At 35.6% G+C, this 13,051-nt stretch overlaps 1 protein-coding gene and 1 non-coding gene across 2 annotated transcripts in view; both read left to right on the top strand.

The window, feature by feature from the left end:
* RELN (reelin) overlaps positions 1-13,051 on the top strand; it is a 536,555-nt gene that overhangs the window by 364,375 nt on the left and 159,129 nt on the right. The window contains exon 20 of the mRNA XM_052638374.1: positions 2,663-2,899. Within this exon, the coding sequence (XP_052494334.1) occupies positions 2,663-2,899 (237 nt within the window). The remainder of the gene's footprint in view (positions 1-2,662; positions 2,900-13,051) is intronic.
* On the top strand, positions 6,004-6,076 carry TRNAW-CCA (transfer RNA tryptophan (anticodon CCA)). Its single transcript has one exon. It is a non-coding gene; the product is annotated as a tRNA-Trp (tRNA).

The raw sequence follows: 13,051 nt of genomic DNA, 5'->3' as shown, positions 1-13,051 counted from the left end.
CCAAGAGACTCTTCCTTCCTCTTATATAAATATTAATAAAGGGTAACATAGCAGAAGGAGAATTTGATATATTCTAGATACTAAATTACATTTTTTATGATAAATAATACAGACCATGTAAACTTGCCATAAGACAGTTAATTATATCTTCATGCCTTCAGCCATTTGCTGAGTTTTCTTCAGTATAAATGGCTATCTGTAATTGCTGTGAATTTCATATTGTCCCTTTCTGCCATGATTGTTAGAAAATGAAGTGTGATCCCTATTAGATATGCTAGTTGGCTAACTACTGTTATTCCTAGCTGATTTCTAATAATTTGCTTACCTGTAGTTGTCTCAATAAATGAAGAGTTCTGCTTGTTATTTATATTTATAAAAGTTGAAGTCTGTATATATCTGAGTTAATCTTTTAACTCTAACTGATTAGACTGTCTTGTAAAATAATTGGCATTCTTATTAATATAAACCTTTATATTGTTGGTGGAACTTATATTATTCTAGATTTTTCTTAATTATGGGGCTTGTTTTTTTATTCTAAAATTATAAAGTCTAACAATATTTTATTTTTGTCTTGATTATTGATTATAAGAAATCCGTGAACTTAGTACATATCCAAAAAAGGAAACTTGAAACAGAAAGTTGACTTAAATTCCTGGGTTTTCATCTAGGAATAGTCAGATCAAATGGTTCCATAGCTTTACTAGCCAGTTACTGTAATAGGTATAAAGTAGGAAAAACAGAGGCTCCCACCCTACCTGAAGATATAATGTAGTGATAAAGAACACAGACTCTAGAGCGATGTTCACTAGATCCATACCCTGGCATTGTCACTTAAAAGCTGCTTAACCTAAAAGAAAATCTTTAACCTCATTTTGCCTTTGTGTTTGAATCTCTATCAGAGTATACTGATAATATGTACTTATTCTATGCAGAAAGAATTTATTAAGTCCTTTTTATATACCAGATACCAGATTCTAGGTGCCAAGATAAAATAGTGAAAAACAGAAAGTCTATGACTTTGCCTTAAGGATAGTATTATCCCAGTTTCACAGATGAAGATGCTGAAGCACATAGAGGTTAAATACCTTCCCTGCAGCTGCAAAGTTGTCAACCATTAGGTGCCAAGAGTCTGATTACAGACTCACAGTCTTAACATCTCTGCTGATGAAAATATCGGTCACTTCAATTACTGTTATCACACACATATACACTTTATTTTCTTTAAAATTTCCTGAGAAATTCTACTTCTCATTTGTTAATTTTTAACATTGTGTATAGTTCCATCAGAGAGAATAATACCTGCTTTTAAAATTATTAATATAAAAATTATAATTTTGTAATAACAATGCTAATACAATAACATTATTAAATTAATGTATGATATTTTTATTGTTAAGCCAGTTTGAATATAGTTTGATTATTATTTCTTTGCTATGTTGACATAAATAATATTTAATTATTTAATAAATATTTAGAAATAATAAAGTGAGGATTACTGAAATAAATTAAATTTTATTCTTTAATAAACTCACATTGGTTAAAATATTAGCAAATTATGTACTTAAAAATAATAAACTTATGGTAACTGTCTTTTTAGCTTAAGAAATGCTTTTTAGTTTATATTTCTGTATTTAAACATTGATTTATCCTATTTAAAAAGTCTGTTTACTCACATTTCAAAAAGTCCTACCACTTTTTTACTATTTATATCATCAATGATTGTAATCAGGTTATTCCACCCCATATTTTCATGAACAGATTATTTAAAGAAAAATAGACTTTATTTTTAAAAGTTTCAGTACACAAAAATTATATTTTCAAGATGTGATTTAATGCTTCTTTGTGTAATAACTAAAAAATGAACATAATACAAATATGAAAATCAATCTAATTTTTCAGTAAATCCAGACTTAGACTTTGAAGTTTTTAAATAATTTTTTTCTAAGTTATCCAACTAGTTACCTGCCTTAGGGAGTTTTTCTTTGCTCAGTAGGAAAAAGATTCAGTCCTTTCAGTGTGTGTTAACGCAGACAACTCTCCTGGTGTTTAATTGTACATTGATGGAGATAAATGTTCCATTTGCCATTCGCTTCACATCTCACCTTGTGTATGGATGTGAGCAGCATGGTACTGTGATTTATGGAGCTTTCAAGCAGATGTCATTGCAGTGGCAATTAATGTATGGTTCCTGCTGCTGTGTACAATGATTGCTCCTGGAAATTAGATATTATTCTTAATTTTCTTCCCCATTTGTCAGATACAGGTTTGTTGTCATAGCCACCATGACAGAGCAAGCAACCTCGCACACTATGCTAAACTCATGGGAATGAGAAAGTGCCATGGTTCCTACCAGTCCAAAACTATAATGTGTGTAACAAGCTGCCAATATTCTTTACCAGACTTAGGCGAATCTTGCCACATTGACAACTGTATTTTATTGGGTTAGTGTCTCACAACTGAGTGAAAGGAGTCATATTTTTGGATGTATCAAGAAGACTTTGTTGCAGTCAAGACAAGAAACTGGAAAATCTCAAAAATGTTTGTCATAGTGAGAGAATTATTTTTTCAAATATTATGCTTCAGAAAACAAGATCCTGCTATAAATGTTTGTATTTTAAGACACCAAAATAATGCAAATTTTTACTTCTGTTTTCTGCTTTAGAATAATCTCTGTAGAATTACCAGATGATGCAAGACAGTTTGGAATTCAGTTCAGATGGTGGCAGCCATACCATTCTTCCCAGGGAGAGGATGTATGGGCTATTGATGAGATTATCATGACATCTGTACTTTTCAACAGCATTAGTCTTGACTTCAGCAATCTTGTGGAGGTCACTCAGTCTCTGGGATTCTACCTTGGAAATGTTCAGCCGTACTGTGGCCATGACTGGACCCTTTGGTAAGGATTTCATCTTTGTTCTTGTTGTTACATTTTGCATTCAGGATTGAAACACAAAGATGACCTTCCAATCCATCTAGCACTTAGTCTTTTGTATTAATTGAACATGAACCATTTGAAAAGTCATTATTATGTCTATAAGTAAGTTATCTTGGGAAAGAAGACTGAAAACAAAATAGTGATAGATTTAAAGATGAATCTTACTGTGTTTATTAATCTTGAATTTTTACTTTCCCATCATTACACATGAAAACCCTCTTCACCAAGTGTTAATATCTAAAGTGACTAACCTATTCTCCCTTCAAGGTGGTCCATCATGATCACAGTGAAAATTGAAATCACTTTAACGACTATTTTAATAAAATTTCTCACGAGATGTTTTATTTTCATGCTGTCTTACATAAAGTCCAAGAAGTTTTTCCATCCCTGATTTGTTTACTAAGATCTCCTTTGTTTTAAAATTAATTTATTTTAGTTGGAGGCTAATTACTTTTATCAAGATTGGACCAGTGACTTGTATAGCTAATGTCAGTGGAGTTTCAAGATTGTAGAATCTCTTAGTCAAGATACCTTTCATTCTTAGATTTGTTTCTCCCTATGATCATATGCAAACTTAATTATACAGTAAGTGGTAAATGAATAATTTAAGACTGTGATTAGTACTTCAGAAACATCGGTAGGATGACACAAAAGTGATTAACTAGAGTCAGGAGGTGGCCACTTTAGATATCTAGGAGGAGGCTATGTTTGGGTAATTCAGAGAGTGGATACAATGCATTCCACCAATTGGGAAGTGAAAGAACGGGAAGTTCCAGGCACTTGAAGACCTGAAGGAAGAGCATTCAGCTATAGGAACCTTTGTAGTGCAAAGACTCCCATAGCATGAGCGACTGTGGCATGTTCAAAAATCAGGAAGCGATTCATGGGGTCGCAAAAAGTCGGACATGACTGAGTGACTGAACTGAACTGAACTGCACTGATGCCAGTGGTGCTGGAGCCTCAGGGATGAGGGAGCAAATGCCAGAAATGGAAGTCAAGAGAAGTGCAGAAGCCCGATCAGGTAGGAGTTTCTAGGCTTAGAGATGCTACATTAAAACTCAGGTCTGTAAAATCTCAAAACTCACAGCCTTCATAATTGTGCATACTACCCCTCTCTGGGTTCCCTTAGAACTATAAGCATGATTGAAGAATAATTTTCTGAGTCTTTTACGTTCTCTTGAGTCATGGTCAGACCAATTTAATTTCTCCAGATGAATCTCACCAAAAGCTATTCACTGCAATTGTCTCCAGAGAGCAAATCATAAATGACCCATCAGTGACCTTATCATAATTAGAGGTAAATTTTACACACCATTGCACATAAAATTACCTTTGATGGGAACTGTGCATGGACAGTCACATCTCACACAGCAGGCTGAAATTCTAGCATCAAAATGACAGCTAATGGAATGGAAGTACAGCTGATCACTTTTGCTGTGAGCACTGTCCAACTAGATAAAATGAAATTTCTATATGACAAAATATAAAAGGTTATATTCTGTATTTTCTAGTTGATAGCCTCAGATGCTTGTTTTTGTGCATGTTCTTTCTTAGTCCCAGTCTTCAAAGAAAATAAAGGGGTGAAGCAAATAAGATACAAAGATGTAAAGCAAAATGAGAGTTCTTGGAATTTTATGATTCTGAAATTTTAAATTGACCTGAATTAACCACCATCCAAATTGATCTTATATCATAAACTGCATCCCCCAAGTTTGTTTAGCAGTTTTTCTTTCCAGCACTTTTAATACAACAAAGAATCATATCACGAATGCAAGTCCTGTATCATGTTTATTTTTTCATAAATAGTTCACATCTGCTCAAATAAACTCCAAAGTTGCTGAGCATTTTAATTTAACACTTGGGTTGAATGCATGATAACAGCAGTTTAATTTCTGTGCTTTGATCAAAACCCTAAGAACAATATTCTTTCACACAAGCCTGATGAATATTCTTAACCCACCACTGCTTTAATTGGTGGAGATACATTTACTTTGTGAAAGTACGATCACAGTAATTATAGAAAGCCATAAGAAAATATAAATAATTGTACAATCCCCATGGGCACCTTGAGCAACGCCATAGGAGTTTTATTAACAGCCACATGTGAGCAATCAGATTTGACTTTCTGATCTTCTCTGAAACGAAAAGGAGTTGTCCTGGTTATGAAACAACAGAGAGTATACTCTGGTGGTGATAATGAGACTAGAGAAACACATTAACCGCTTTAATAAGGACATGAAAAATGCTCTCTACTCATTAAAATGAAACAACATGGAAGGTTTCAAACTGTTCCCATTTTCTTAGCCAATGAATCAGAATAAAGCCTCTTTTAATGACACCGTTTTCTCTCTGCTGCTGTTGAGGAATATATTGTCTAACTTCAGTGTGAACTCATTTTAGTGATGTTTTTCAGAAACACTTATTACAATATTAAAATTCAAATGATGATATTGACCAACTATTTATTGTAACTCCCTAGTCCTAAAACAAGTTGTTTTTTTTTTTTTTCTTTTTTAATGTAAAACCTTTGGAGCATGTTATCTTATTAAGTAAAAATTTTTTGAACATGTTCAAATATGTGGCCTCTGGCCTTCAATGACCTTGCTTCTCTCAAGGGAAATTTTGAAATGTGTACATGTTTGCCACAAATGACTGGTGTTAAATTAATTATTGTTGGCTTTTCCCAGCTGTGAGTTCATTTGGTTCTCATTTTCTAACTCATGACTTTCCATGGGCATGGATTCCTGTTACTGAGAGTGTTCTCCAGGGAAAACCTGGACAATTGCTTTTTCATTAGAAGAACTACAGTCAATATGCTGTAAATCACTTTACAGTGTGTCATATTAGAGCACGTTTTTCCATGTGGAAATGAATTGCTTTTAATTATTTGTAGTACTTTCCTTTCTTCCATGCATAGTCTCTGAAATCAGAACCTCTGTCTGCTTTATGTTCTAAAGATAGTCTTTGAAGCCCCTTCCATGTATTTTAAGATCACTAAGGGAATTATTTTAATTGATGTTTATTAAAGGTGAATTGACCAATGCTATTAGAGATAATAGAGGGCTTCCCTGGTGGCTCAGAGGTTAAAGCGTCTGCCTCCAATGCAGGAGACCCGGGTTCGATCCCTGGGTCAGGAAGATCCCCTGGAGAAGGAAATGGCAATCCATTCCTGTATTCTTGCCTGGAGAATCCCATGGACAGAGAAGCCTAGTAGGTTACAGTCCATGGGGTTGCAAAGAGTCGGACATGACTGAGCGACTTCACCTCATTAGAGATAATACCAAGGCACATTTACATTCCTCTGTCTTATCTAGTAGACTAGCTTAAGTACACAGGTGGGAAGGAATTGCTGTTTATTATGCAGAGTTTTATTTTTTTTTAATGTAGAGTTTTAGTTTCAAAATGTGTAAAACTGTGAGAGGATGGTCATTATAGCATATTAGAATTGGCAGTTGGTTTTAGTAGAAGACATAAAGAGTTTTCCAGACAATGAAAGACTAAAGGAGTGCAGCACAACTAAATGGGCTTTACAAGAAATGTGTTAAAGGAGCATCTTCAAGCTGAAACAAAATGGCTCTAATTGATAACAGGAAAACACGTAATAGAATAAATCTCACTGGTAAAAGTAAATATATAGTTAAATTCAAAACACTCTCATGTTGTAGTGTTTGCATGCTTGCTAAGTCATTTCAGTTGTGTCCAACTCTTTGTGACAACTATGGACCATAGCCCACCAGGCTCCTCTGCCCATGGGATTCTCTAGGCAAAAATACTGGAGTGCGTTGCCATGCCTTCCTTCAGGGGATCTTCCTGATCCAAGGATCAAACCCATGTCTCTTATGTCTCCTGCATTGGAGAGTCGGTTCTTTCCTGGGAAGCCTTATGTTGTAGTGGTGGAAGGTAAATCACTTATAAATCTAGTATAAAGGTTAGAAGACAAAAGTAGTAAAAATAATTATAATTATAATAATTTGTTAATGAAAAGATACAAATATGTAAATTATGACCCCAAAATGTGAAACATAGTGGGGGAAGTTAAAAATGTAGAGCTTTAGTATTCATTTGACTTAATTTGTTATCAACTTAAAATAAACAGTTATATATATAAGATATTTTATATAAACCTCATGGTAACTGCAAAGTAAAAACCTGGAATGGATACACAAAATATAAAGAGAATGGAACCTAAGCATGTCACTATAGAAAATCATCAAATTGTGAAGAAAAAGAGCAAGAGAAGAAAGGAAGAAATGTATTACAAAATTACAAAAGAAAGAAATTACAACCAGAAAACAATTAACACAGTGACAATAGTAAGTTTTACTAAGTCCAAACTTTTCAAAAATTATTTTGAATGAAATGGACTGAATTCTCCAAACAAAAGCCAGAGTGGCTGAATGGATTAAAAGAAACAAGACCCAACTATATACTGCCTCCAGGAGTCTCACTTCAGCTTTAAGATAGCACACAAACTCAAAGGGATGGGAAAAGATATTCCATACAAACAGAAGCCAGAAGAAAGCAGGAGTAGCTATACTTACATCAGACAAAATAGACTTAAAGCAGACTCTAATAAATTCTTGCCTTAAGAACCCCATGAACAGTATGAAAAGGCCAAATAATAGGATACTGAATGAGGAACTCCCCAGGTCAGTAGGTGCCCAATATGCTACTGGAGATCATCACTGACTCGATGGACGTGAGTCTGAGTGAACTCCGGGAGCTGGTGATGGACAGGGAGGCCTGGCGTGCTGCGATTCATGGGGTTGCAGGGAGATGGACACGACTGAGCGACTGAACTGAACTGAACTGAATAAAAGATAAAGATAGATATTACATAATGATAAAGTTACTAGCCAAACAAGACTATAAAACATTTGTAAATATTTATGCACCCCAGCATAGGAGCACCTAAATATATGAAGCAAATATAAACAGACATGAGGGAAAAATCAACAGCTGCCGAGTTGGCAACTGGATGGAGAAGGTAATGGCAACCCACTCCAGTACTCTTGCTGGGAAGGTCCCATGGATGGAGGAGCCTGGTAGGCTGCAGTCCACGGGATCGCTAGGAGTTGGACACAACTGAGCGACTTCACTTTCACTTTTCACTTTCATGCATTGGAGAAGGAAATGGCAACCCACTCCAGTGTTCTTGCCTGGAGAATCCCAGGAACGGGGGAGCCAGGTGGGATGCCGTCTATGGGGTCGCACAGAGTCGGACACGACTGAAGCGACTTAGCAGCATACAAGAATAGGAATGGACTGAGTTCTCTACTTTCAATATTGGATTCATGTAGAATATCAGTAAGAAAACATTGAACTTAAAAGACAAGTTAGACTAGATAGATTTAACAGACATTTATGAAACATTGCTTCCAAAAGTAGAAGACTGCATATTCTCCTCAAGTGCACATGGTACATTCTCCAGGTTAGAGCATATATTAGGCCACAAAACAAGTCCTAACAAATTTAAGAGGTTTGAAGTCATGTCAAGCAATTTTTCCAACCACAATGGTATGAAACTAGAAATCAATTACAAGAAGTAAACTGGAAAATCCACAAACATGAAAATTAAACAATGTGCTACTAAACAGTGGGTTGAAACATTAAAGAATGTCTTGAGACAAATGAAAATGGGAATACCACATAGCAAAACATATGGAATGGGAATTCCCTGGTGGTCAATTGCTTAGGAATCCACACTGACTATCAAGGGCCCAGGTTCAGTCCCTGGTTGGAGGACTAAGATTGTGCAAGCCTTGCAACATGGCAAAAAGAAAAAGAGAGGGATGGATCCAAAGCAGTTCTAAGACAGAAGTTCATAGTAATAAAAGACTACATTGAGAAATAAGAAAGATGTCAAATAAACCTAGCTTTGTACTTCAAGGAACTAGATAAGGAAGGACAAAATAATTTCAAAGTTAATAGAAGGAAAGAAATAACAAAGATCAGAGTTGCAATAAATGCAACAGAGACTAAAAAGATAATAGAAGAGCTCAGTGAATCTAAGAGGTGGTTTTCTGAAAAAAAAAAAAAATGAATAGACAGATTTTTAACTAGACTTACCAAGAAAAGAGAGAAGGCTCAAATAAAATCAGAAATGAAAAAGGAAACATAACAACTACAGAACAGTAAAGAATCATAAGAGGCTATTAAGGACAATTATATGCCAACAAATTGAACAATCTAGAAGAAATGGAGGAATTCCTTGAAACATACAACCTACCAAGACTGCATCATGATGAAATTAAAAATCTGAGCAGACTGATTACTAGTAAGGAGACTGAATTAGTAATCAAAAACCTCCCAGAAAACAAAAGCCTAGGAGCAGAAGACTTCACTGGTATCTAATTCTTAGACATTCTAGAATTAATGTCAATTCTTCTTAAACTTCTCCAAAAAGTAAAAAAGAAAAGAATATTTCCAAACCCATTTTATAAGGCCAGCACAACTCTGACTGCAAAACTAAGAAAGAATGTAATGAGAAAAGAAAATTACAGGCTAAAATTTTTAATAAATATAGATGCAAAAATTCTCAGTAAAATATTAGTGAATCTAATCTAAAAACACATTAAAAGTATATATATCATAATCAAGTTTGGTTTATTCCTAGGATACAAAGGTGAGTCCACATATGAAAATCAGTCAAGTGATACAACACATTAACAAAATGAAAGATAAAAATCATATGACCATCTCAATAGATGCAAAAAAAAATTGTCAATATTCAACATCCATTTTTAATTAAAAACCAAAAAAAAACTCTCAACAAAGTAGGAACAAATGGAACATGCTGCTCTGCTGTGCTTAGTTATTCAGTCTTGTCTGACTTGATGCAACCCCAAGGACTGTGGCTGGTCAAACTCCTCTGTCCGTGGGGATTCTCCAGGCAAGAATATTGGAGTGGGTTGTCATGCCCTCCTCCAGAGGATTTTCCCAACCCAGGGATCTAACCCAGGTCTCCCACACCACAGGCAGATTGTTTGCCTGTTGAGCTACCAGCTCTTACTGTTCAGTCTCTCAGTCATATCTGACTCTTTATACTCCGTGGACTGCAGCATGCTAGGCTTCCCTGTCCCTTTACCATTTCCTGGAACTTGCTCTAACTCAAGTCCATTGAGTTGGTGATGCCATCCAACCATCTCATCCTCTCTCGCCCCCTTCTCCTCCTGCCCTCGTCTTTCACAGCATCAGGGTCTTTTCTAATGAGTAGGTTCTTCACATCAGGTGGCCAAAGTATTGGAGCCTCAGATTCAGCATCAGTCCTTGCAATGAATATTCAGGGTTGATTTCCTTTAGGATTGACTTATTTGATCTTCTAACAGTTGAAGAGACTCAAGAACCTTCTCCAGCACCACAATTCAAAAGCATTGATTCTTCAGCACTCAGCCTTCTTTATAGTCCAACTCTCACATCCATACATGACTGCTCAAAAAAACATAGCTTTGACTATACAGATATTTGCTGGCAAAGTAATGTCTGTGCTTTTTAATAGGCGGTCTAGGTTGGTCATAGCTTTTCTGCCTAGGAGTAAGTGTCTTTTAATTTCATGACTGCAGTCACCATCTGCAGTGATTTTGGAGTCCAAGAAAATAAAGTCTGTCACTGTTTCCACTGTTTCCCCATCTATTGGCATGAAGTGATGTGGGCAGATGTCATGATCTTGGTTTTTTTGACTGTTGAGTTTTAAGACAACTTTTTCACTCTCCTCTTTCACTTTTATCAAGAAGCTCTTATGTTCCTCTTCACTTTTTGCCATAAGGGTGGTGTCATCTGCATATCTGAAATTATTGATATTTCTCCCGGCAGTATTGATTCCAGCTTGTGCTTCATCCAGCCTAGATTTCACATGATGTACTATGCATATAACTTAAATAAGCAGGGTGACAATATACAGCCTTGAAGTACTCCTTTCCCAATTTGGAATCAGTCCATTGCTCCATATCTGGTTCTAACTGTTCCTTCTCGACCTGCATACAGGTTTCTCAGGAGGAAGGTCAGGTGGTCTGATATTCCCATCTCTTGAAGAATTTTCTACCATTTGCTGTGATCCACATAGTCAAAGGCTTTAGTGTAGTCAGTGAAGCAGATGTAGATCTTTTTCGAGAACTCTCTTGCTTTTTTGATGATCCAAAGGTTGTTGGCAATTTGATCTCTGATTTTTCTGCCTTTTCTGAATCCAGCTTGAACATCTGGAAGTTCATGGTTCACTTACTATTGAAGCCTCACTTGGAGAATTTGGGGCATTACTTTGCTAACTTGTGAGATGGGTGCAATTGTGTGGTAGTTTAAACATTCTTTGGCATTGCCTTTCTTTGGGATTGAAATGAAAACTGACTTTTCCAGTCCTTTGTCCACTGGTGAGTTTTCCAAATTTGCTGATATATTGAGTGCAGCACTTTCACAGCATCATCTTTTAGGATTTGAAATAGCTCAACAGGAATTCCATCACCTCCACTAGCTTTGTTCATAGTGATGCTTCCTAAGGCCCACTTGACTTCGCACTCCAGGATGTCTGGCTCTAGGTGAGTGATCACACCATCGTGGTTATCTGGGTCATTAAGATCCTTTTTGTATAGTTCTTCTGTGTATTGTTGCCACCTCTTCTTAATATCTTCTGCTTCTGTTAGGTCCATACCATTACTGTCCTTTATTGTACCCATCTTTGCATGAAATGTTCCCTTGGTAGCTCTAATTTTCTTGAAGAGATCTCTAGTCTTTCCCATTCTATTCTTTTTCTCTGTTTCTTTTCATTGATCACTGGGGAAGGTTTTCTTATCTCTCCTTGGTATTCTTTGGTACTCTGCATTCAGATGGATATATCTTTCCTTTTCTCCTTGCCTTTCACTTCTTTTCTCAGCTATTTGTAATGCCTCCTCATTTTGCCTTTTTGCATTTCTTTTTCTTGGGAATGGTTTTGATCACTGCCTCCTGTTCAGTGTTACAAACCTCTGTCCCTAGTTCTTCAGGCACTCTATCAGATTTGATCCCTTGAATCGATGTGTCACTTCTACTGTATGATCGTAAAGGATCTGATTTAGGTCATATGTGAATCATCTAGTGGTTTTTTCTACTTTCTTCAATTTAAGTCTTAATTTTACTGTCCCAGGGATGCCCCTAAAGGGAACATATCTCAACATAATTAAAGCCATATATGACAAATCTACTCAGTGATGAAAGGCTGAATGCATCTTCTCTAACATCAAGACTAAAACAAGGATCCCCACTCTCATTACTTTTTTTCAAAGTTGTACTGAAATTCCTAGCCAGAGAAGTTAGGCAAGAAAAACAAAAGTCTTCAAATCCGAGAAGAGTAAGTAAAACAGTCTTTATTTGCAGGTGATGTGATTTTACTACGTGTAGAAAAATGAAAGATTCCACCAAAGCTGTTAGAACTAATAAACAGATTCAGCAAAGTTGCAGGATATAAAAGTAATAAACAAAAAATAATAGCATTTATATATATTAACAATGAACTGCCTAAAAGAAAAATTAAGAAGATGATTGCCTTTATCATTGCATCAGAAAAAATAAAATATCTTTTAATAAGTTTAAACAAGGAAGTGAAAGATCTGTATATTTAAAACTGTAAGATACTGATGAAAGAAATTGAAAAGACACAGATAAGTGAAAATATATTCTGTCCTCATGGACTGGGATGATTAATATAATGTCCATACAACCCAAAGCCATCTTCAGATTCAGTGCAATCCCTATCAAAATTCCAATCTCATTTTTCACAGAAATAGAACAAGCAGTTCTAGTGGTTGTATAAAAACCACAAAAGACTTCAAGTAGGCAATCTTGAGAAAGAACAAAGCAGAAAGTATCACACTCCCTGATTTCAAACAATTTTACAAAGTTATAGTAATCAAACAGTACGGTATTGGCATAAAAAGAACACATAGATCAATACAGAAAAGAAATGAGAGCCCAGAAATAAACCAATGCATATATAATTTAATTTTTGACAAAAAAGACAAGAACATGTGGGGAAAGGACAGTCTCTTCAGTAATTGGTATTTGGGGAAAAAAGTGCTGCATTCAATATGCCAGCAAATTTGGAAAAGTCAGCAGTGGCCCCAGGAATGGAAAAGATCAGATTTCATT

The sequence above is a fragment of the Budorcas taxicolor genome, chromosome 4 (assembly GCF_023091745.1).
Source record: "Budorcas taxicolor isolate Tak-1 chromosome 4, Takin1.1, whole genome shotgun sequence".
NCBI lineage: Eukaryota > Metazoa > Chordata > Mammalia > Artiodactyla > Bovidae > Budorcas > Budorcas taxicolor.
This window is presented reverse-complemented; position numbering and strand designations above follow the sequence as displayed.